Below are 26,625 nucleotides of genomic sequence, written 5' to 3' on the forward strand. Positions count from 1 at the left end.
CACAGACAGCCGCTATGCTTTTGCCACCGCTCACATCCATGGTGAAATTTATAGGCGAAGGGGGCTATTGACCTCAGAGGGCAGAGACATTAAAAACAAAAGGGAAATCCTGGCTCTCTTGGGAGCTCTGCACCTGCCAACTGCCCTCATTATCATACATTGCCCAGGGCATCAGAAAGGGCATCGGAGGGCAGACCTGGCCGCCCGGGAGGCTGCCCTGGCCATGGAAAACAGCAGTCACCTCCTTCAGGCAGCTGTAGTCCCTGTAACAAATGAGGCTTCCGAGAAGGCCTCCCCGTCCTGGGACTATGAGATAAAAGACATCAAGGCCATGAAAAAACTGGGGGCGACCCGAGTACATGATGGTCTCTGGACCTATCAAGGAAAAACTGTCCTTCCCCGCCTAATGACTAGATATCTAGTTAACAGCCTACACAAACTCACTCATTTGAGCTCCAGGAAAATGCGAGAACTATTAGCCCGGGAAGAAAATACCCGCCACCTGTTGGGAATAGAAGAAATACTAAAACAAGTGACTGAGCAATATGACGCCTGCGCCCGCATCAATGCGACCAGGCTAAAGCTACCCATGGGGACCCGAGCTCGGGGGCACCGACCTGGGGTGCACTGGGAAATAGATTTCACAGAAATCAAACCAGGAAAATATGGATACAAGTACCTCCTGGTTTTTGTTGACACCTTCTCGGGATGGACTGAAGCCTACCCCACCAAGCATGAGACGGCAAAGGTGGTCACCAAGAAACTTCTTGAAGAAATCTTCCCCCGTTACGGAATGCCACAGGTATTGGGGACAGACAACGGGCCTGCCTTTGTTTCTCAGGTAAGTCAGTCTGTGGCCACCTTGTTGGGGATTGATTGGAAATTACATTGTGCTTACCGACCCCAAAGCTCAGGACAGGTAGAGCGAATGAATAGAACCATTAAGGAGACTCTAACTAAATTATCGCTTGCAGCTGGCACTAAAGACTGGGTCCTCTTGCTCCCCCTTGCCCTCTATCGTGCTCGGAATACACCGGGCCCCCATGGCCTCACCCCTTTTGAAATTTTATATGGAACCACCATTCCCTTTGTTCAGTTCTTTGACCAAGATATTTCTGACTATGCCAATTCCTCCTCTCTTCAAGCTCACCTGCAGGCACTCCAGCTGGTCCAGCAGGAAGTCTGGAAGCCTCTGGCCCAAGCCTACCGAGACCAGAGGAGACACCCTATCGTCCCTCACTCCTACCACGTGGGAGACAGCGTTTGGGTCCGGCGCCACCAGGCTAAGAACCTTGAACCCCGCTGGAAGGGACCATACACGGTCCTGTTGACCACCCCTACTGCACTCAAGGTGGACGGGATTGCTGCTTGGATACACGCCTCGCATGTAAAAGCTGCCTCCTCTGAGGATCCGGACCCAGGATGGAAGGCTCAACGCACTCAAAATCCTTTAAAAATAAAACTTACCCGCTCCTCTCCCTCCTGCTAATAGCCCTCCTCATAGAATCAAACACTGGTGTGGCCTCCAGTCCCCATACCGTTTATAAATTAACCTGGGAGGTTCTCTCCCAAGCGGGGGAGGTCATTTATGCTGTCACGGAACCACATGCACTTGGGACATGGTGGCCTACTCTGTGGCCTGAATTTTGTGATTTAGTAGCAGGGTTGGACACTTGGGACATTCCCCATTGCCACCCAAAGGCATGCGCCAGTGGTTCCCACTTTTACAGACGTCGACGTGCACTCATGGACTCCAGAGAAACCACCCCCGGGTGTGTTAATTGCAGAGCCAGAGAGCAGCTAAATTCACAGGACTTCTATGTCTGCCCCCGAGATGGGCGTACCTGGCAACAGGCCCGGAAATGTGGGGGACATGACTACTTTTTCTGTGCATCTTGGGGTTGCGAGACTACAGGGGACGCATATTGGAGGCCATCCTCATCCTGGGATAAAATACAAGTACGCAGAGGCTGGGACAAAGGACAATCTGGAATGATAGGTATGCCCCTTGCCATTTCCTTCACTGCGCAGGGAAAGCAAGCCCCGGACTGGCAGACTGGGTATACCTGGGGTTTGCGTTGGTATCTATATGGGCCAGACAGGGGGGTAATCTTCAAAATCAGATGTAAGGTGGCTCCTGTCAATCCACAGGCCATAGGCCCTAACCAGGTCCTTGCTGATCAAAAGCGGCCTAGCCTACTCATGCCCATGGCTGATACCAGGCCCATGACCCTGCCCAAAACCACAGCCGCTCCCGCGCCCAACTCCTCCCCAGGAAGCACTCCCAAACCCTCCTCGGGCCTCCCCCCCAAAGGCACGGGAAATAGAATATTAGCCCTGATCCAAGGGACATATGCCACTCTGAATTTAAGTCGCCCAGATAAGACTAAGGAATGCTGGCTTTGTCTGACTCCGCAACCTCCCTATTATGAAGGCTTAGCGGTTGTGGGCAAATATACAAATTAGGCCACAGCCGAGGCTCTTTGTGGGACAGCCATGCAACATAAATTAACCATCTCAGAAGTGTCTGGAAAGGGGCTGTGTATAGGTAAAGTCCCCGCTACGCATCAAGGACTATGCAATGCTACTGAGCCTTTGCCCCAAAGTAGCCGCTACTTGATAGCCCCCAATGGGACATATTGGGCATGCAACACTGGATTAACCCCTTGTGTCTCCACCACGGTACTAGACACCACCGTTGACTATTGTGTTCTGATCGAATTATGGCCTAAGGTAATTTACCACCCCTCTGACTATGACTTGATAAGAACTGGCCGCAGTAAGAGGGAACCTATCTCCATCACTACTGCCATCCTACTGGGGGGATTAACCATGGGAGGCCTAGCAGCAGGAATAGGAACTGGTACTGTCGTACTGCAGGAAGCTAAACAGTTACAACTCCTACAACAAGTGATGCGTGCAGATATTCGGTCTTTAGAGGAATCTATCGCTGCCCTGGAGAAGTCCCTGTCCTCCCTGGCAGAAATAGCCCTCCAAAATAGAAGGGGACTAGACCTCTTATTTTTACAGCAGGGGGGGAATTTGTGCGGCCCTTAAAGAAGAATGCTGCTTTTACGCAGACCATACCGGAGTGGTAAGAGACAACCTGGCCAAGATAAAAGAAAGACGCCAAAAGTACCACCAACTAATTGAGTCCCAACAGGGATGGTTTCAGAACTGGTATAACATGTCCTCTTGGTATTCGACTCTCATATCCACCATTATGGGACCCCTGATCATTATACTTTTGATTCTGATGTTTGGGCCATGCATATTAAACAGATTGACCCAGTTCATAAAAGAAAGGTTATCGGTTGTACAATCACTGGTCTTGACTCAACAATACCAGCAGCTAAAGCAAAGGGATCTCGAGATGGCAGAAACCCCTGAATGAAAGATTCCATTCAGTTACAAGAGCAATGGGGGAATGAAAGACCCCGGCCCAGTCTAAACAGGCAGCTGAGGCTTATGGAAAATTCCGTTTCCCCCACAGCTGAATAGTCATTGTTATCAGAAGGGAGCTCAGCTCAAGGTCCTCATGGCTGAATAGTCATTGCTATCAGAAGGGAACTCTGCCCAGGGACACAGGTGTCTGCATAGCCAGCCCAGCAGGGCTGAGCAAGCACAGAGACCAATTGTTCTTCAGATAGGGCCAAGGCCGAAACTTGAGTTCCAAGAAAAATCTCTATTTGCCCGCGCTCTGAGCCCTAGCCTCATTTAAATTGCCCAATCAGGGTCCTGTTACTAGGCTTCTCGCTTCTGTATTGCGCTTTTTGCTATAAAAGAACCCCTGAGTCCCCAGCTCGGCGCGCTCAGCCCCCCCGAGACTGAGACACCCGGGTACCCGTGTGTAAATAAAGCCTCTTGCTGTTGCATCCAAGCTCGTGGTCTCGTTGTTCCTTGGGTTCGGGTCTCCCTCCCGTGAAAGTACCCCGTCTGGGGTCTTTCACCATGAGATGGAAATGTGAGCCAAAATATTACCATCCTTGGAGATAAAATGTCTCTCATATTGCAACAAATCAATATATCCCCTAAACTCCAAGAACCCCAGAGACTTTTACTATCACCATCATCACTAAATTGCATCTCTTCAGCCCAAGCAGGCTGGGGCAGCTCTGAGGAAACACCTGCTGATCTGTAACTTCTAATTCTGGCCAGTAAATGAGAGTCAGGAGTCAGCTTCAGAGCTTGTCAATTTCTGAGATGTACACAGTGCCCCCTGCTGGAATATGCATACTTTCTTCAAATATCCTCAGGAATGAGTTTCCATTCCCCAAATATACTTTCTTTAGTTCCTCTTCAAAATTGCTATTAACTTTATATTTTTAAACATTAAAATTCTATCATTTTAATTTTCATTGCTTGTATGACTTTTGTGGTGTGTTTTTTCATTAGTTATTTTCCCTCTGATTCAAAGGCACCAGCAATTGTTCTTCAATAGGATTTTGTGCTTTCTGAGAAAAAATGTCTTTACCATATTACTAGAGATTTTGATCCAGCTTAGACTTGCTGTGTGGGTTCTATTTTACTCATTCACACTGTAACTTTTCTGGTTTATAATAAAAATGTTTTGTCATTTGAGTGCTGTGACAAAGAGTTCTTTTGAGGTATCTAGAGTTTCAAGACCTGAAATAATTCTAATTTTTTGTTTCCTTCATTTTCTTTAGTACTTTTTTATTTGTCTTTCTTGGAAAAATGAGAGACTCTTGAGTTAGGAATATTTAGTTTCAGATTTTATAGACAGTAAAATCTTATTAGACATTAGTAATCTATGGCAATTTTTTGACACAAACCAAAACTCTAGATATGGCTCACATTTAATTAGTTAATGTCATTTAATGGCAGATAATTCTTTGAAGGTTCGACTGTGATGGTTGGCATCCTAAGAGTATGGGTTTTTCTGATTGGTCACATGCTATGCTTTATAGACTGACAGAAGAAAGTAGAAAGACTTATTGGCTTGGATACCAGTAATAGAGAACTTGACTAGCCTGTGTTAGGAGACATGATATCAATACTCAAGTTGAAATAACAGCTTTTGAAATACTGAAAATATATTTTATATTAATGTTTTCTGTTGTTTTTCTTATTTTTTTTCGAGACAGGGTTTCTCTGTATTGTTTTGGAGGCTGTCCTTGAACTCTCTCTGTAGACCAGGCTGGCCTCAAACTCACAGAGATCTGCCTGCCTCTGCCTCTTGAGTGCTGGGATTAAAGGTGTGCGCCACCAATGCCCGGCTTTATATTAATATTTATTATAAATTATTTGCATTCCTGTGTGAGTGCAAACACATAGAAGCACACACACACACACACACACACACACACACACACACACAGATACACACACAGGCCACAGCTGTTGGATAAGCCTAGAGCTAGAATTACAGGCAATTATGAGCCATCCTACATGGGTACTAGGAAAAAAACTGTATATTCTCTTAACCCTGAACCTTCTCTCTAACCACCTAAGATATGTTAAAATTATGCTACGTTACTGAATTAATACTACTTAAAGGAATTTTGAAATCATAAATTTTGCTATATCAATGAATATATTGCATTGTGTAAAGATACTGTATCAGGGTAGTGACTAATCTTCCCTACATGGTGAGGCATATTACTATAAAGTCTAGACTACATTAATTGGTAAATAAGTTACTTTTGGTATATCTTTTATTAAGCTACATTCTTATTTTCTTCTGAAATAGTCCATGAGAGAAAGTTACAGGTTATCGAGTTTTATTAAGCCAATTGAGGAAGTGATAAGTCCTCTCTGTCACTGGGTTCCTTGGGTTCAGTTCAGTGTTTAACTGTGGGTGTTTGCCTCTGCTTCCATCAGTCACTGGATGAAGGCTCCAGGATGTTTATAGACATCAAGTTCATTATCAGGAATGGGCATTCGAGGTGGTCTCTCCACTATTGCTTAACTTGCCAGTTGATGTCATCCCTTTAGATCACTAGAGATCTCACTGCTGCCAGGTAAGTCCTCTAGCTCCGTGACTGAGAATAGGCTCCTGCTTGGAAAGACAAAGGGGGCTAGGAGTTTTAAAGACAAAATATTGCAATAACACCTATTTCAGGCTAGAAAGTCTTGACAATGTAAGTTTATTCTTGTGAAACATCACTCAAAGACATGCCTATATATTTACTTATTTGTTTTTATGTATCAGGAGCCTCTCTCAGTAGGGAACTGGATGCTTTTCATGGTGTGAAACACTTTATCAAACAATGGGAGAAGCTTTTGTTGACTGGCAAATGTAGCATCCACTGAAAGAGGTGTAGCATCAGGGAAACCTGACCTTGGAAAGTTATTTGAATCTCAATAAAGATATTTCAATGTAACTATATTTGTAACATATGAATTTTAATTCATAATACATCAGTGAAATCATCAGTTGCAGAATGGAGACATTCTGATACATAGACCTGGAAATTAGATAACTATATTGAAGGAGAAGGGCTGATTAAATCTTACCTGAATCCCTCTCCATTCTTCATATGCCATCTCTAGAAAGAAGGCAGTAATGAACCCATGCATTCCATTCCTGTGAAACCTCCATGAGGGACAGCCATGACCTACTTCCATGTGCAGTCTATCTTTAACTAACATTTATTCCTTGTCTAGAAAATGATTAGAGTGGAGGAAGCTGCAACTGACCAGGATTTTAATGTCTTCAGTCTACACAGAAAACTACAGTGGCTGACAGCCTCCATGACAGGCTTTAGAGATGTCCCTGCACTAAGGACAATGTGTTCAGTATCCTTGGTCAGTGCACTACATCAGCCTCGGAGCAACAGAGAAAATGTTGCAGGCCTGAGGACAGTATTCTGTGGGGGCTCAAATGAGCATTCAAAGTCATAAAGAGGATTAAGGAGTTCACATCTGGTCTTGACCAATTTTCCCAGCACACTTAAGATACAGGGTCTCATTAGGCTGACCACAATCCATGGGACCTACAGAAATGGGCAGTTTTTACTCCCCAAACACACACGTAGTATGTACACACAGCAGTGGACTCACATTCCTGCAGTCATGGACTAAGATTATCTGCCATGCCTTCTCCATAATGATAGACCCTGAAACTTCGAGGTGAACAAACAAACAAAATCAAAACAAAACCTTTCTTTTCTTAAATGATTTTTGACTGGGATCTTAATCTCTAAATAGGTAAATAAAACATCAGGGCACTGCTGAGACTTAGATGTCCTAGCACCTCACCAAATAGTGCTTTGTTTTCAAGACACATTCTCACTTGGAACTCACACACTAGAATCAGCACACTAGGAAGTCAGCTCTGCTTGTTCAACCTGATGAAGCCAGAGAGAGAGACATTTATGAAATTCAGTGTGCAAATACCCCACAAAGAGGCTACAACAAGCAGGAACGAATGTGACAACATCATTGGCTTCATAAATACTTTAGGAACCTTCATTTTCTATATCACAAAATAATTGAGCAATATTGGTGGTAGTGCTCACATCACACCTTGAAGTTCTGTTGGAATTTTCTAGTACTGTTTCAATCTCATTGCTGGCTATGGTTCTGCTTAAATGTTTATTTCATCTTGGTTTAACTTTGGTATGTCCTATGCATCAAGAAATTCATCCATTTCCTTTAGATTTTTCAGGGTTCAGGTCTCTCTTTAAGGGCTTCTAGTGAGAAAATGGGTGATATTCACAGAACTTCAGTGAGATTGCCTCACAGGAATGTCCACCAGGGGGGCCATAATAGAACTTACTGATGGCAAAGATCCAGAATGTAGGTCAGAGGACGATATCTGTACAATCTCATGGGAAACAAACATTAAGGGACATTACTGTGCTAAAAATTTACATCTAAATCAACATCAGTTAGTATAAGTTTAAACAAAACTTAACACAAGGTCAAATGTAATTGTACAAGTGGTTGGACTATGTACCAGTGTTCTGGAGAAGAATAAGGTAACTGTGATTATCTATAAGTGACATCAGACTCCTACATCAACAATGATCACATGGATTTTGTAAAATAAATCATTCAAATTCTGCATTTAATAGTCAATGTTAAAGTGAAGTATAATCCTGGTGACTTGTTTTTATTGAATTGTCTAGCAAATTTTTCAAAGATACCACTTAGATATTCAGAATAACGTTTCAAAACTGTAAGTTGCATGACAGAGAAACTGGGATCCCCTTTAATCAGGGAACATGGTATGGTATGGTATGCTATAGTATGCTATGGTATGCTATGGCATGCTATGGTATGGTATGGACCTGGGATTTAGCTTTTACTAAGGGGAAGATTTAAAGACCAGATTAAAAGGCATGACCTAATGAACTACAATCCGTGTCCTGTAAGTCAGGTGGAATGGGGTACTCCTGTTCACAGTGTCCTCATATGTCAGTTTGTGAGACCCTGGGCATAGAGTGCCTCCTATTTGCATCTCTGTTGTTCAAAACACTTAGGACATGAGTGCAGGTTCTAAATTATTTTACTGGGCAAGAGAATCCATTTGCCTATCATGAGAGACATGAGGATAAATTCATCTTCCATACTGATGATGACAAGATTTTTCTGGTTTGGCATACAGAGTCAGATCTGATCAAGCGTACAGAGACCTATGCAGCAAACTTCGGGCAGGTTATATTTCCCCATGCATCCTTTATTCAACAATAAGACTAGCATGCAACTTACTCTTGTAGATGTCCTGCTGACATCTTGCTATGACACTGTATTGCAAGTTTAAACCATTTTATTCAAGCATTTACATTTTCATAACTAGTCTTTCTTTAAACAAACCTAAACTTAAATAATGTTTCACACATAATAAACTTTCAATTTACTTTAAATTTGTTTTTAGTTACTTGCTTTATTGATAACATATATAGAAGACTGTATAAAAGGAAATATTAATTGTTCTTTCACTCCAAATTATCTCTGTGCTTAGCATGGCTACAAACACAGTTGTGAGCAAAATAAAATATTTGATCATTTTTAGGTGAATTACCAATAACTTCCAAGTCTTGATTATCTTGATTTTGATAAAATGGTGACTTTTAAGAGATTACTATTTTATCATTGTGTTTATTTGGAGAAATTACATGCTATTGTTATGAAAACATAGTGTATTCTAAACCTCCTAAAATTAGGATAGCCACCCGTGATGCAGGTGGGAGCTTGGTCCTGTTTCAATTGAATGTTCTAGAATTTGTTGACTCCCCATTGGAGATACAATAGAGGAAATAGATTCATTGGTCAAAGAAAATATTAAATCCAAAATATTCCTAACAAAAGATATCCAGGAAATCTGGGACATCATGGAAAGATAAAACCTAAAAGAAATAAGAATGGGAGAAGGAGAAGAATTCCAGTTCAAAGACACACAGCATATATTCAACAAAATCATAACAGAAAACTTCCACAACTAGGAAAGGATATGCCTATAAAGGTACAAGAAACTTACAGGAAACTAAACATACTGGTAAAAAGTCTGAACACCAAAAAATATTCAAACCAATAAACATACAGAATAAAGAAAGAATATGAAGATCTGCAAAGGAAAAAGTCAATGTAACCTATAAAGTCAGGTTCTATCAAAATTTAGTCTGATTTATCAAAGGAGCCACTAAAAACCAGAAGGGGCTGGAATCATGCAGATACTAAGATGCCATGGATACCACTGCAGCCTACTATACCCACTAAAAACAATTGATCACCACACATGGAGAAAGCAAGATATTTCATGCCAAAACAAATTTAGACAATATCTACCTACAAATCCAGCCCTACAGAAGCTATTAAAAGGAAAACTTCAACCCAAAGAAGCTATCTGCACCCACAAAAACACAGGCAATAGATTATGTCACATCAGACAAATGGAAAGAATGTAAGCAAACACACACACACACACACACACACACACACACACACACGCACTACCACAACCAACAATGAAAAATAACAGGAATTAATAAAACACCAGTCATGAGTGCTTCTTAATATCAATGTACTCAATTCAACAATAAAAAGACACAGACTAACACAATGGATACAAAAACAGGATCCATCCTTCTGATGCACTCTTAGAGTAAAAGCTTTGAAAAAGATTTTCCCGAACAAATGGATCTAAGAAGCAAGCTGGTGCACTTATTCCACCAAAATAAATTTCAAACTAAAATTAATCAAAAATTTGATGAGGGAGAACATTTCATAGTCATCAAAAGAAAAATTCATTAAGATGAACTCTCAATTCTGAAGATCTGTGCCGTAAATACTAGGGAATTCATATTTGTAAAAGACAATATTCTAAAGCTTAACTCACACATCATACCCCACACTTTAATAATAGGAGACTTCAATACCCTACTGTCACCAATGACTAGGTATTGCAGACAGAAACTAAAGAGAGAAATATCGTAACTAACAGATGTTATTACTCAAGGGCACTTAACAGACATCTATAGAACATTTCCATCAAATACAAGAGAATATAACTTCTTTTCAGCACATCACAGAATGTTCTCTGAAACTGACCTCAAAGCTGGTCACAATGCAAATCTCAACATATATAAAAATATCAGATTAGTCCCCTATATATAACCTGTTCAATGTGAGTTAAACTTGGAGTTTAGCAACATCACATACTATAGAAACCCTGCAGATTCTTGAAAATTGGACAACTCTCATAGAATTACTCATGGTACAAGAAAGAATGGAAGAGAGAGAGAGAGAGAGAGAGAAGAAAGCAATTAAAGAGTTCTTTGAATTCAATGAAAATGGACACATAACAAGCCCAAACTGATGGCACACTATGAAAGAAAGACCTGTGTAAATAAATTAGAGAAATCTCACAATAGAAAGTTAACAGCATACCCAAAATCACTAGAACAATAGTAACCAAATACACCTATGAAGATTAGATGTACAGGAAATAATCAAACCAATAGCTGAAATCAGTAAAATTTAAAAAATAACAGAACAATACAAACAATCTATGAAACAAAGAATTGGTTCCATAAGTAAATCATCAAGATAGAGAAATCAAACAAAAGGCAGAGAAAGAGAATAGACAAATTAACAAAATCAGAAATGATAAAGGGATATAAAACAGACATTGAGGAAATCAAGACAATGATCAGGTCATACTTCATAGACCGGTACTCCACAAAATTGTAAAGTCTAAAAAAACATGGACAGATTTCTTCATAGGCACCACACACTAAAATTAAATCAAGACTAGATAAACAATTTATGCAGACCTATAACTCTTAAGGACATAGAAACAGTCATTAAAGTCTCCCCTCCTCTCCCCCAATAAAAACCAGGGTCAAGTGATTTCAATGCAGAATTCTACAAGACTTTCAAAGAAGAGCTAATACCAATACTCCTGAAATTATCCCAGACAATAGTAACAATTTGGAATGCTGCCAGGTTCTTTTTATGAACCCATGTTCACCACAATAGCCAAACCATACAAAGACAAAAAAAGAAAAAGAATTAAAGACTAATTTTTCTCATGAACATGGATACAAAAATACTTAATAAGATCCTTCTAAAAAGAATCTAAGAGAATATCAAAAGAGGTCATCCACCATGATCAAGCAGACTTCTTCCCAAAGATGCAGAGATGGTTCAACTCCTGTCAGAATGACTAAAATAAAAAACACCAATGACAATTTATTCTGGAGAGGATGTGGTGAAAGGGGAAGACTCCTCCACTGCTGGTGGGAGTGTCAACTTGTACAGCCAATTTGGAAATCAGTATGGGGATTCCTCAGAAAAATGGAAATAAACCTACCACAAGACCCAGCAACTCCACTCTTAGGCATATATCCAAAAGATGCCCACTCATACAACAAGGATGTCTGTTCTACTATGATAATAGCAGCATTATTTGTAATAGCCAGAACTTGGAAGCAACCTAGTTACCCCTCAACTGAAGAGTGGATAGAGAAAATGTGGTACATTCACACAATGGAGTACTATTCAGCAGAAAGAAAATGGAAACCTGAAATTTACAGGCAAATGGATGGCACTAAAAGAAACCATCCTAAGCATGGTAACCCAGTCACAAAAAGAGAAACATGGCATGTACTCTCTCATATATGGATTTTAGACATAGATCTGGGGACTGCCAGCCTACAATCCCATGGCCAGAGAGTCTGGGAAACAGAACCTTCATTCAGTGGCTGATGGAAGCAGAGGCAGACTCCCAAGGCTAAGCACTGAGCTGAACTCAAGAAATCCAGTGACAGAGAGGGAGGACTGATGACCAAAGGGATTAAGACTGGGCTGGTTTAACCCCCAGAACAGCTGACCTGACAAGGGTTAGCTCTTGAATCCCAGGCTGATGCCTGGGAATCCAGCATGGGACTGATCAAGACCCCCTGAATGTGGGTGTCAGTGAGGAGGCCTAGGTAATCCATTGATCCTTGGGTAGTAGATCAATATTTATCCCGGATATACAAATGGACTTTGGACTCCCATCCAACAATGAGAGATACACTCACACCCTGAACTCTTGGGGGAGGGTCTAAGCCCTGCCCTGGATGAAATGGCAGACTATGGACACCCCCATGGAGGGCCTCACCCTCCCTGTAGAAATGAGGGGATATTGGGGGGTTGGTGGGAGGGCACAGGAGGAGGGGAGCAAAAGGGAGAGGGACTTGAAGCAACCTTGTTTCTAATTTAAATTTAAATTTAAAAATTATTTATATATAAAGAAAATCTATCAAATTAAGTTCCCATATAAATAAGCTGCAAGAGATTGGGAACATCGGGGGAGGGGAGAGGGAGCCAGAAAAAAGAGAGGGGGATAAGAGGAGAGGAGAAGAAGGTATGGGGTAGCAGGAAGGTTGAGTCGAGGTAAGAATAGAGGAGAGTAGGATGAGAGATACCATAATAGATGGAGTCATTATAGGCTTGAGGAGAGCTGACACTAGTGAGATCTCCAGTGATCTCCAAGGATAACTCCAATACAAACTTAGCAATAGTGGAGAAATTACATTAAATGCCCCTCCTTGATGGTAAGGTTGATGACTACCTTATATGCTATCCTAGAACCTTCATCCAGTGACTGATGGAAGCAAAGACAGATACCCACAGCTAAACACTGAACTGGACTCCTGGAACTAGTGACAGAGATAGAGGAGTGATGAGCAAAAGGGTCAAGGCCATGATGATATAACCCACAAAGACAGCTGACCAGATAAGGGGGAGCTCTTGAATCCCAGACTGATGGCTGAGAGGCCAACAGGGGACTGATCCAGACTCCATGAATGTAGTCACATTGAGGAGGCCACAGAAATCAGGGGGGGCCTTAGGTATTAGATCAGTGTTTACCATGGTTTATGAATGATCTTTGGGAGCCTATTCCAAATAAAGGGATGCTCTCTCAGCCTGGGCACATGGGGAAGGGACTAGGTCCTGCCCTGGATGAAATGACAGACTCTGGAGATCCCCCCAAGGAGGGCCTCACCCTCCCTGGAGAATGATGTGGGGATTGGGTGGGGGGCTGGGAAGCTGGGGGAGGAACAAGGAAGGAGGGGTAGGATAGGGAGCTAGGATTGACATGTGAAGCATTCATGTTTCTAATTTAAATAAAAACATTACAAAAAATAAATAAGTAAGCTGCAAGGAAAAAAAACAATTCCATGATGCTGAAAAACAGTTTGACAAAATTCAATAGCCCTTCATTATGAAATGCTTCCAGATATCAGAGATACAAGGTACATGCCTAAACATAATAAAAGAAATATACAGCAAGTTGACAGTCAACATCAAGTTAAATTAAGAGAAATGCAAACCAATTCTACTAAAATCAGGAACACTGCAAAGATGTGCATTTTCTACATTCCTATTCAATATAGTAGGTGAAGTTCTGGCTCGAGCAATAAGGCAACAAAAGGAGATCAAGGGGATACAAACTGGAAAGGAAAAAGTCAAAGTGTTGCTATTTGCAGAAGATATAGTAATATACATAAGCAACCTCAAAACTTCTACCAGAGAACTGCTATACCTGAGAAACAGCTTCAGTGAAGTGACTGGATACAAGATTAACTAAAAAAAAGAAAAAACTCAGTAGCCATCTCACATACAAATGATTAATAGGTTGCAAAAGAAATCATGAAAAAAAGGTATCATTCACAATAGCTACAAATAATATAAACTATCTTGCAGTAACTAGCCAAACATGTGAAAGTCCTCTATCACAAGAATGTCAAGGTTTTTGTTGTTGCCGGTCTGTATTAGTCCGTATTTGGGAGCCATATGTTGCAGACTGGTGCTTGCAGGGCTGCAGTTGGGACCAGCTGAACAGCCCCGGGTCTGTTCCTGAGTAGGGATAAGGGAAAGGCTATAGCCATTAAAGGAAAGATGGAGACATAGGATAGTGTCAGGAGGACAGATTCAGTTAATATTGAATGCTCCCAGTTTATTCATACATCATCTTAAGTAACCAACCAAAGGTGGGGACAATCACCGAAGACTTCTGTTATCATATTTAAAGTGCAAATAGCAATTACTTCCCTTAATCCTAAAGACATTCCATAGTAGCTGTATGTACCACTTGGCCTTCAAGCACTTCATAGCTGCACATGTCACCTAGCCTTTAGGGTGAGTGTAAACTTGCCTGGGTCTAGGTGTATTGTTATTTAGATAGGGGCTATTTGTTACCCAGGCTAGGGCATCCTGTAACCATTAAGCTAATGTCATAGAGAAAAGAGGAGTGCCTTGAGGTCTCTGAAATTTTGGTAGGATGGAATGAATTTCTGTATACAGGTACCCACAGGTTTTGTACAATGAAGTTGGAGAAGATATCAGAAGATGAAAAGATTTCCCATGCCCATTTTACCAAAAGCAATCTACAAATTCAATGCAATCCCCATCAAAATTTCGATATAATTCTTTTACAGACTTTGAAAGAATAATACTCAACTTCATAAGGTAAAACAACAAAAAAGAACCAATATAGCTTTAAAAAGTTCTGTACAATAATGGAAGTTTCAAAAATATCACCATTCATAAAAAGAATAATATTGACACACAAGAGACAGGTAGATCAATGGAATCAAATAAAGACATGACATATATTCACACACCTATTGAAACCTGATTTTTGACAAAGAATTCAAAAATATACAAAGGAAAAATGGAAGAATTGTCAACAAATTGGGCCTGGCATCAGTGGATGTCAGCATGCAGAAGAGTGCAAATAGAGTCCCATCTATTGCCCTGAACACCACCAAAGTGCAAGTGTATCAAAGGCCTCTACATAAATAAACTTATGCTGAAACTGTACAAAAGAATGATGGAAACAGCCTTGAACAAATTTCCATAGGAGACAGCTTACTGAATAGCAAAGACAATTATCAATAATTAATAAATGGGACTTCATGAGACTGAATAGTCCACAAATTAGAAAAAGGTTTTCACCAAACTCAGAAGAGGATTGATCTCTAATAAATAAAAGAACACAAAAATCTAGACATTAAAAAGCCCCCCAAATAATCCCATTAAAATGAGGCACAGACCTAAACAGAGAATTCTTAAAAGAAGAATCTCAAATGGCTGAGAGACACTTAAAGAATTGCTCAACATCCTTAGTAATAAGGAAAATGCAAATCAAAACAATTCTGAGATTCCATCTTACACCTGTCAGAATACTTAAGATAAAAAACATTGATGACAGCCTATATTGCAGAGTATGTGGAGTAAGGGGAACACTCCTCCATTGCTTTTGTTAGTTCAAACTTTCACAGCCACTTCAGAAATCAATAGGGTATTTTTTTGGGAAATTGGGTATCAATCTATTTTAAGATTCAGCTATATCACTCCTGGGAACATACCATTTTTCTGGAAAGGGGAAATAGAAGAAATCTCCTGGGTATAGTGGGAGGCAGATTGGTTGGAATCATGAACGATTGTGTTGTAGGGTGAATGGATGGAGAGAATGATGAAAAACATGTCTTCATGCAGGGTGAGGTAGGGACATTTTTGGTCTGCTAGGAACCTTAAACAAGGGAAACTTCCATGAATCTGAAAGGATGACCACAGCTAAGATTTCTAGCAATAGTTGAGAGGTAGCCTGAATGGTTCATCTATTGTCATCAGATTGGTGACTACCTTAATTTTCATCAGTCTTTGATAAGTAATTGATGGAAACTGATGTGCAGATCCACAGCCAACCACTGGGCTTAACTCCAGGAATCTTCCTGAATAGAGAGAGAAAGGATTGTATGAGACAGCAGGGTCAATGCCATCTCAAGGGAACACATATAAACAGCTTACCTGGGCTCATAGGTGGTCTCAGACTCTTAACTGACAGCTAGGAACCTGTATGGTAATGACCCAAGCCCTTTACAAATGTCTGACAGTTATATAATATGATCTATGCATGGAACTCCTAGTTGCAGAAGTAGGGACTGTCTCCAGTACTTTGGCTGGCACCCAGAATCTATTCCTCATACTGGACTGCCTTGCACAAACTTAATACAAGAGGAGGAGCTTAGTCTTACCTCAAGTTTATTTGCTATGCTTTGTTGATACACAGGAAGCCTGGCCCCTTTCTCAAGAGAAAAAGAGGAGGACTGAATTGTGGGGAGAATGGGAGAGTGAGGAGGGAGGGGAATGTAATCAGGATATAAAATAAATGAATAAATTTAATTAATAAAAAAGAAAATATCTCCAACATGTGGTCTCTCTCTGTTTGCATGAACTTGTCTATGTGTATATATGTGTATATGTATGTGTATGTGTATATGTATGTCATATTCTGAGGATTACATAAGAGTGTTATTCCAGGACGCAGGCAAAAACCTAGGCAGAATGAGGAGGGACTAACCCTAGAAATTTTCAGGCATGGCTCAGTAGGATAATAAAATACATATTACTAAACTTTTGAGAAATTCATAAATGAGCTCTGCAATTGCATCAGTCCTCTTTATCTTGCTGTCAATTTCTCCAATATTCATTTTCCCAAATTCATGAACTCTAATATTATTTTTCCATGTAAGTATATGCACATGTATTTGTGTATATACATAAATACATGCATATATACTGTACACATTTGCATTATGTACAAACATATGCAATAATTATGCATATGTTTTATATATACAAATATATACATATATGTGTTGAAAATATATGTATATAAAATTCTCAGTCCACTAAGCTTTACTGATATGTACATGTTTTCAGGTTTATTTTTATTTTATTTTGAGTTTTCTTTTTTTTAAATTTATTTTTCAGTTTAAATTTAGATAAGAAACAAAGTTGCTTCACAAGTGAGTTCCAGGTCCCTTTCACTTCCCCTCCCCTCCTCCCATGCTCTCCTCCCACTCCCCCCCATTATCCCTTCATTTCCCATGGAAGGGTAAGGCCCTATATGGGGGTGTCCATAGTCTGTCATTTCATACAGGGCAGGGCATAGACCCTCCCCCAAGAGTTCAGAGTGAGAGTGCATCTCACATTGTTGGATGGGAGTCCAAAGTCCGTGTGTATACTCGGGATGAGTACTGATCTACTGCCCAAGGCTCAATAGATTACCTAGGCCTCCTCACTGACACCCACATTCAGGGGGTCTTGATCAGTCCCATGCTGGATTCCATACAAATCAGTTTTTCCATACAAAATTGATTATTGTTCTTTCAAGGTCTGTGAAGAATTGTGCTGGGATTTTAATGGGGATTGCATTGAATCTGTAGATTGCTTTTGGCAGGATTGCCATTGTTACTACGTTGATCCTACCTATCCAAGAGCATGGGAGATCTTTCCATTTTCTGAGGGCTTCCTGTATTTCTTTCTTTAAAGTTTCAAAGTTCTTGTGATACAGGTCTTTCACTTGTTTGGTTAGCGTTACCCCAAGGTATTTTATGTTGTTTGTGGCAATTGTAAAGGGTGATGTTTCTCTGATTTCTTTCTCAGCCTTTTTATCATCTGTATATAGTAGGGCTACTTATTTTCTTGAGTTGATCTTGTAGCCTGTCACTTTGCTGAAGGTGTTAATCAGTTTTAAGAGTTCCCTGGTAGAGTTCTTTGGGTCACTGATGTAAACTATCATATCATCTGGAAACAGTGAAAGTTTGACCTCTTCCTTCAAAATTTGTATCCCCTTGAGACCCCTTTCTTGTCATATGGCAATGGCTAGAACTTCATGTACCATGTTGAAAAGGTATGGAGAGAGTGGACACCTTGTTTTGTTCCTGATTTTAGAGGAATTCCGTTGAGTCTCTGTCCATTTAGTTTGATGTTGGCTGTTGGTTTATTGTATATAGCCTTTATTATGTTTAAGTATGTCCCTGCTATCCCAGATCTTTCCAAGACCAGTATCATGAAGGGGTGTTGGATTTTTCAAAAGCTTTTTCAGCATCTAGTGATATGATCATGTGATTTTTGTTTTCAGCATGTTTATATGGTGGATTACGTTGATGGATTTTCGTATGTTGAACCATCCCTGCATCCCTGGGATGAAACCTACTTGATCGTGGTGAATGATTGTTTTGATGTGTTCTTGGATCCTATTTGCCAGTATTTTATTGAGTATTTTTGCATCAATGTTCATGAGGGATATTGGTCTGAAGTTCTCTTTCTTAGTTGTGTCTTCGTGTGGCTTGAGCATCAAGATTATTGAAGCCTCATAGAAAGAGTTTGGCAAAGACCCTTCTGCTTCTATTATGTGGAATACTTTGAGAAGAATTGGTATAAGCTGTTCTTTGAATTTCTGGTAGAATTCTGCACTGAGGCCATCTGGACCTGGACTTTTTTTGGTTGGGAGACTTTTATGACTGCTTCTATTTCCATAGGGGTTATAGGTCTATTTAAATTGCTTATCTGTTCTTGAGTTAGTTTTGGCAACTGATAGCTATCCAGGAAGTCATTCATTTCCTTTAAATTTTCGAATTTTGTGGCGTACAGGTTTTCAAAGTATGACCTGATGATTCTCTGGATTTCCTCAGAGTCCGTTGTTATGTCATCCTTTTCATTTCTGATTTTGTTAATTTGCATGTTCACTCTCTGCTGTTTGGTGAGTTTGGACAAAGGTTTGTCTATCTTGTTGATTTTCTCAAAGAACCAACTCTTTGTTGCATTGATTGTTTCAATTGTTTTCCTAGTTTCTACTTTATTGATTTCAGCCCTCAATTTGATTATTTCCTGGCATCTACTCCTCCTGGGGGAGTTTGCTTCTTTGTGTTCTAGAGCTTTCAGCTGTGATGTTAATTCTCTGGTATAACTGTTCTCCAGTTTCTTCATGTGGGCACTTAGTGCTATGAACTTCCCCCATAGCACTGCTTTCAAAGTGTCCCATAGGTTTGGGTATGTTGTGTCTTCATTCTCATTGAATTCTAGGAAGTCTTTCATTTCTTTTTTTATTTCTTCTTTGACCCAGGAATGGTGCAGTTGAGCATTATTCAATTTCCATGAGTTTGTAGGTTTTCTGCAATTTTTGATGTTGTTAAATTCTAATTTTAAAGCATGGTGGGCTGATAAGATGCATGGAGTTATTCCGATTTTTTGGTAGCGGCTGAGGTTTGATATGTTGCCAAGTATGTGGTCGATTTTTGAGAAGGTTCCATGTGGTGGTGAGAAGAAGGTATATTCTTTTTTATGTGGATGAAATGTTCTATATATGTGTGTTAATCTCAGTTGGGACCCTTTGCTTCTTTGTTGAGTTTCTGTCTGTTATTCCTGTCTAGTTGTGAGAGTAGTGTGTTGAAAATCTCCCACTATAACTGTGTGGGGCTTTAGATGTGATTTAAGTTCTAATAATGTTTCTTTTATGAATATGGATGCCTTTGTATTTGGGGCATAGATGTTGAGGATAGACACTTCACCTTGGTGGATTTCACCTGTGATGCGTATGTCATGACCTCCTTCATCTCTTTTGATTGATTTTATTTTAAAGTCTAGTTCGTTAGATATTAGGATTGCTACCGCTGCTTGTTTCTTGGGTCCATTTGATTGAAAAAAATTTTCCCAACCTTTAACTCTCAGGTAATGTCTGCCTTTGAGTGTGAGGTGTGTTTCTTGTATGCAGCAGAAGGAAGGGTTCTGTCTTTGTATCCATTCTGCTAGCCTGTGTCTTTTTATGGGTGAGTTAAGGTCATTAATGTTGAGGGATATTAATGACCATTGATTGCTCATCCTCTTCAATTTGCAATGGTTGGTGGTGGTGGAATTGTGTATGGAATTTCACCCCTTTGTTCTTTTGGCTGTTGGTAGAGAGGGATAATCTAATCCCTATGATTTTCTGGTTGTAGTTAGCTTCCTTGTGTTGGAGTTTTCCTTCCAAACTGTCTGTAGGGCTAGCATAGTGGATACGTATTGCTTGAATCTAGTTTTGTCATGGAATATCTTGTTTTATCCGTGATTGAGAGCTTTGCCGGGTATAGTAGTCTGGGCTGGCATCCATGGTCCCTTAGTGTTGGTAGAATACCTATCCAGGACCTTCTGGCTTTCAGAGTTTCCATGGAGAGGTCAGGTGTAATTCTGATAGGTATGCCTTTATATGTTACTTGGCCTTTTTCCTTAGCTGCTCTTAATATTCTTTCTTTATTCTGTTTTTTGGGGGTCTTGATTATTATGTGGTGAGGGGATTTTTTGTGATCCACTCTATTTGGTGTTCTGTAAGCTTCTTGTATATCATTGGCCTGTCTTTCTTAAGGTTGGGAGAGTTTTCTTCTATGATTTAGTTGAATATGTTTTCTGCCCCTTTGAGGTGGTTTTCTTCTCCTTCTTCTATACCTATTATTCTTAGGTTTGGTCTTTTCATGGTGTCCCATATTTCCTGGATGTTTTGTGTTAAGGACTTAAGGTTTTCTTTGGTGGATGAATCCATTTCTCCTAGTGTATCTTCAACATTTGAGATTCTCTCTTCCATCTCTTCTATTCTGTTGGTAATGCTTGTATCGGTAGTATCTGTCTGTTTGCCCAGCTTTTCTATTTCCTGCCTTTCTTCAGATTGTCTTTTTTATTGTCTCTATTTCAGTTTTCAACCCTTGCAGTGTTTGCATTGCTTCTTGCAATTTTTGGTTTATCTTTTCATCCATTTGTTGCCTTTTATGAATTTTTTGGTTTATTCTTTCTTCCATTTCTTGCATTTTTGCTTTGTTTCTTCTTCCATTTCCTGCCTTTTTTGGTATGTTTCTTCTTCCATTCCTTTCATTTTTTGGTTTGTTGTTTCTTCCATTTCTTGCATTTTTTGCTTCATTTCTTCTTCCATTTCCTGCCTTTTTTGGTTTGTTGTTTCTTCCAATTCTTGCATTTTTTTGGTTTGTTTTTTCTTCCATTTCTTGCATTTTTTTGGTTTTTTTCTACTAGCTTGTTATTTAAGAGGATAGACCTATTTGTTTATGAAGACAGCTAAGCTGTTAGAGGTGAAGCTGTTTTATCTTCATAATCATGTTTATTATCCATCATCAAAGGTGGCCATGTCAGAGGAGCACAAGGTAGCAATTGAAGTTCAAAGTGTCAGCCCACCAGGAAGCAAATACCTGATGGGTTAATCTCAGATAGGTAAGGTCACAAGACCACAGACTGTAGAATGTCTTTTGCTTCCAATGTGCCTTTACATGTTTGTTACTCTTATCTTTTTCTCTTGTATCTTGCAAGGTGTGGATGGGTATGGACAGATCCCTATTGCCTGTAATGTGTGTTTCTCTCATGGAAACATCCTGTCCTATTGGAAGGTGGTTTCGTCCTAAGTTGTACTGTCTAAATTGATAATATTATTATGTTACACATAGTTTTGGTTAACTGAAGCAAATACAAGGAAATGTTTTACATCTAGGGCCTATGAGTTCCATCTAAGGAGCTGGTTATGTCACAGTTAGAGTTAATGATTTAGAAAAACAGTTGAGTCCCAGGATCCAGGCTGGCTCGAATTCCTTTAATCTTAATGCTGACAGATGCAGTCATGGGTTTTGTGGTGAATCATAGTTAAAACAAGCCTTAAAATAACTTCATGTTAGGTCAGATGTTTTGATAATTGCTTTGAGATGAAACAATCCATAAGAACACATAGATAAGATAAAAAATACAAAGCAATCCTATTGTTATTAACTCGTGTCCTTTCCTTGCTAAGTCTTGTTTATGATCTAAAGGTAATGATTAATTCCTTGTATGCATTCTTGCCCTCAATCTCCTGATATAAGAAACTGTTGATGAGTGTGCATTTGTCCTAAGATTTAAAGTAAAACTTAACTGTTATTTTAAGTGGAAGTGTTTAGATTTGTGATTCATTTGAGATTCATTATAAGATTATTTTCAAGATAAAGAATAAAATAGTTGATTCTTTGTAACCTCAATATGCAACCAGCTAACAAAAGAATTGGCTGAGAAAATATACCCTCTGCTAGTTCATATTCTGTTAATCTTTAGCAAGTTATTTAGATGTAAATGTATGTTATAGGTTGACTTTTTTAATCATGTAAGGAAGATGAAAAACATGTTTTATATATTCATTAAAGTCATTCACTTGAAAAACAGAATGTAATCACATTGCAATTCCTATATTGCTTGAAAAAATTGTTGGGGTATATAAGCTATAGAGAAAATGTATACAGTAGAAGAACACAGAAGAATGAAGAAGGAAATAGTGAAGGAAGAGTGTGAGTGTCTTTTTCTCTAAGCCCCTCAAATAGAAAGTCTAGTACATGCTGACTGTGGATTTCCCATTAAGCCCTGTGCTGCTAGAGGCTGGTCTTCCAGACAGTGATAGCCATTATTATGACTGTTGTTAGTTGATCGCACACTCCTCCTATCTCCTAATAGATGACTTGAAATCTAACCTAGGCACAAATGTGATAAAACTGAACATCCCTATTCTTTAAGGCTCGAAGAAGCTTGTCCCGAATGCATAGGCACTTGCAATAGTCAATCAATTTCCTTATACTTCTATGGGTCCTCAAACATGTTAAAGAGATAATGATGAAAATTTCAATTTAGCACAAAATCCAGAAATCTTGCTGGTTACAGGCCTGTATATAGATATTCAGGGTTCAAATATGTGTTTTCTAGGTTACAGCATGACCAGCTGAGTGATGGTCAAGAATTTTATGATGCACGCAACTCTCTACCACCCACATTATGACCTAGTCATCATCAGGGTAACAGTTTATGTTCAGATAATGGTGTTGCAGAAAGCAGGACCATCTATGGGGGAAAGCAAGACTGCTGTCCTGGGCAGGATATGCCTTGAGCCTGCTAGTTCTCCATGCATTGTTTTGCATCCTCTCTCTGGAACAGGATAAGATAAGTGTCACATGATCATCTCTGCAGTGAAAGATGAGTTTTAAGGGGATGGCAGGCCAGAAGGTTCAGGACACTGGAGGAATCATTATCAATGTCCCTCCCAAACAGCACCGTCCGGGATAATATCAATATCAATGTGTGATTGATCAAGGTGAAAGTCATGGGAGGTCTGTGTATATGTCAATAAAGCACTGCTGGTCAATAGGGAATCAAGATAGGTGGGACTAGGAGTCCAGGAGGACTCTGGGAAGGAGAAAGACAGAGAGTCGAGATGTAATGCCATGGGGTAGGAAGCCCGGAACTATTCTCCCATAAGAGAAATACTTAGATTAACAATTATGGGGTAATTACTTAAGTCAGAGCTATCCAGTAAGAAACAAGCAAGGCCAACAGCTTCATAATTAATATAGCCTCCTGTGTGTTTATTTGGGACTGATGCGGCTCTGGAACCAGGCTGGCGGGAAGGCTTCTCTCAAGGAAAAGGCTTCTCTTTACAGAGGTCTTCTGTAAATGAGTGAAATTCAGTGTTGACAGTCAATGTCCACACAATACTGGAGACACCCCAGTTTGTGTCCTGACTTTTAGTGTTCTGATGAGTATATCTATAGTGATCTAACCAAAAAGACAGTGGGGGAGGGGTTTCTCCTTCTACTCTCATTCCAAGTCTCCATGCCACCTTAGAGGAGAAAAAAACACCCTGTCCTTTTCACTTATACCTCATGAAATCTTATTAAATATCAAATATCTGATGACTATTAAATGTGCTGGTCTTTGACAGGACTTCAAGCCTATAATTGGGCAGGATATAATTATGACCATAAAATAAATGTGAGAATCCAATTTTTACCTTAAGAAAAATGAATGAAACTACAGATTTCAGACTGTTATTCTCAGTGTCTTTATTCAAAATGTCTTAGCCAGTTTTGTGAAAGTTAGATCCTTAAACAATCTCAGAAATAAAAGAAAGAGTGACTCAAAAATTACCATTTAAATGCTCAGTTGGCATCACTATGAGGAAATATCAGTACCTGTGTTAAAATTCTTTGTAGCTTTGTGGGAGGGTCAGGTATCTGAAATCAGGTGTGGCCAGAATGGGTTGTTGAAATGACTTCTGAGTCCACCATCTAAAGTTCAGTGCTTATGTGTCCACCTGAGAGATTATATTGACTATTTATATGGAACATAAGAGGCACTTCTGGGACCTAAGGTCCATCTCTTGGCACCAGTCTCCTTAGTTACTCCTGATGCTTCGTTTACATCTTGTTTTCCTAGCCAATCTCATGTTTTATAACTCTATGGGTACATAGAACATTTACTACCAACACCCACAGATGCAACATTAAACTGTAACTCAGAGTGGGGATATTAACCAACTTCCCATCCTTTATTCTCATCTCTCCACACTTACCTTTAGGCCTACAGCTGATTCCCTGTGATCTTCTACATCAAGCACACCTTCACTGAAAGTGGGCTATAGCAATCAAAGAACAGAATGCCCACCCAATAAAGATTGGAGCAGATATATACAAAAATAAACACTTCAAAACATAATTCCACTTCCATATATCTGAGTGTAAAAATATAACTCATGAGAAAACCAGACTGTATGTATGGTAGTTTCAATGAAATTGGCCCCGATAAGCTCAAAGGGAGTGGTGTAATTAGGAGGTGTGATCATATTGGCCGAAGTGTGTCACTGTGTGTACAGGTTTTGAGAATTCCTATGTTCAAGCTATGACCATTATCTCAGAACACTTCTTGTTCTGGTCAAGATGTATGACTCTAAACTCCTTCACTACAATGTCTACATGCATGCCACAATTTTATACCATGATGATAATGTACTAAACCACTAAAAATATAAGTCACCCCCAATAAAATGGTATTCCTTTTATAAGGGTTACATGTAACAATTTGGGCAGATTATACAAGAAGGCTGTAATTTTTCCTTCCTTTTAAATATCTGGAAAGACTTTAAAAAAGGGAGTGCCAAGAGGGACATGGGGAAGTTCAGATAAATTCAAGGACAGAGCTCATGGCTCTTTCTGATTTTTCTTTTCTCTGGCAATAAGGGGCTCAAATCACAGTGTCTCCTTAAATGTTCTTACACTGTACTTCTTGGCAATTTGATGGTTGCAAAATACTTCAAGCATGAGACAAGAAAGTCATCTTATGAAGAACAAAGGTTACTGTGAACTTTGGTGAGTAATTATGAGAGCCTTAAACTCACTGCTCCAATTTAAAAGGTGGATATTTTCACTCCCTCAACTGTATACACAGCAGATTTGACTTTACATAGTCATCATTATTATAGAGAAGTACACTGTATACAATCCTTGCCTTTTCACTCTTTCCACATGAGTATAGGAGGAATAGCTAGATCTATGGTCTCTCCACTTGAGTAATAAGTAAAAAACACCCAATAACTATGATAGCTAAGAACTTCAGATGTTCCTTTTCACTAACATAGACCAGCATTGGTAGAAAGAAATCAAAAGAGTTTCTGTCCTGCTTCCTCATTTATCTAGTTCACTGTGTTCACCCAAACTGTCCATTTATATTATAATCTGCACCACAGTAATAGTCAGCTTCATCTTCAGGCTGGACGCTGGAGATGCTTAAGTAGCGATGAGCCCCAGAGCTGGAGCCAGAGAAGCGATCAGGGATCCCATCCCCTTTGCCGTGGCTTCCATCACTCTTAAGATACATCACATACTTAGGAGCTTTGCCTGGATATTGCTGGTACCAACCAATGGTGTATGTGCTGTGCTGACTGCTCAAGGTGCAGGTGAGTTTTGCTGAGGCTCCCAGGGATGCAGAGGCAGAGGGTGACTGAGTCAGCACAGGTTGGGAGAAAGACCCTGAAAATAAAGAAATACATTTATGTCCTGGAGTAAAACAAGAGGGGAGAGTGTATCTGGTTGTCAGATAGTTTCCCTAAACTGGCATCAGGGTGCAGATGACTCCTGACCTGTGCAATGAAGGAGGAAGAAGAGGAGAGGAGTCCAGGCCATGGTGCAGACACCACTGAGCTCTGCGGAGACTGAAATGGTGTAGGTCTCTCTTATCATTTAACAATTCTCAGAGAACTGTCAGGGCCCTTCATGCAAATTTTTCTTGTTCAACCACATCCATTCTTAGGTCTTTTTACCATCAAAATCTGGTTGTCACTTCCTGCCTGAGGCTGCCTAAGAGACCATGGTAGTTGCAGCAGGTGGGCCTGTTGAGTCATGAGCACTCACAAAGAGATAGATACTTGTGTTATCAGCTGAGATTCTCCAGATTCTTCAGTAGCACCTATGGACTCCCACTGAGCTTATTCAGGTCTATGAAGCCTGTTTCCACTTGATTTCTCTCAAGGCTATGACTATCAAACACATCCTAATCAAG

At 39.9% G+C, this 26,625-nt stretch overlaps 2 protein-coding genes across 11 annotated transcripts in view; both read right to left on the bottom strand.

Moving 5' to 3' along the window:
- Positions 1-26,625, bottom strand: part of LOC101839749 (Ig lambda-1 chain V region S43) — a 612,967-nt gene that overhangs the window by 296,112 nt on the left and 290,230 nt on the right. The window contains exons 1-2 of one of the 10 annotated variants that reach the window (XM_005077603.3): positions 26,207-26,334; positions 25,777-26,096 (exon numbers count right to left, since the gene is read on the bottom strand). The exons of the other annotated variants lie outside the window; for them this stretch is intronic. Coding sequence (XP_005077660.2) covers positions 25,777-26,096; positions 26,207-26,306 — 420 coding nt within the window. The 5' untranslated portion in view covers positions 26,307-26,334. Of the gene's footprint in view, positions 1-25,776; positions 26,097-26,206; positions 26,335-26,625 lie in introns of those variants that run through there. 10 annotated transcript variants of the gene reach the window in all.
- The window catches only part of LOC101841371 (Ig lambda-3 chain C region), a 388,037-nt gene that overhangs the window by 292,634 nt on the left and 68,778 nt on the right, over positions 1-26,625 (bottom strand). The gene's annotated exons all lie outside the window — the stretch shown is intronic.

This window comes from Mesocricetus auratus, unplaced genomic scaffold (assembly GCF_017639785.1).
Source record: "Mesocricetus auratus isolate SY011 unplaced genomic scaffold, BCM_Maur_2.0 Super-Scaffold_100008, whole genome shotgun sequence".
Classification (NCBI taxonomy): Eukaryota; Metazoa; Chordata; class Mammalia; order Rodentia; family Cricetidae; genus Mesocricetus; species Mesocricetus auratus.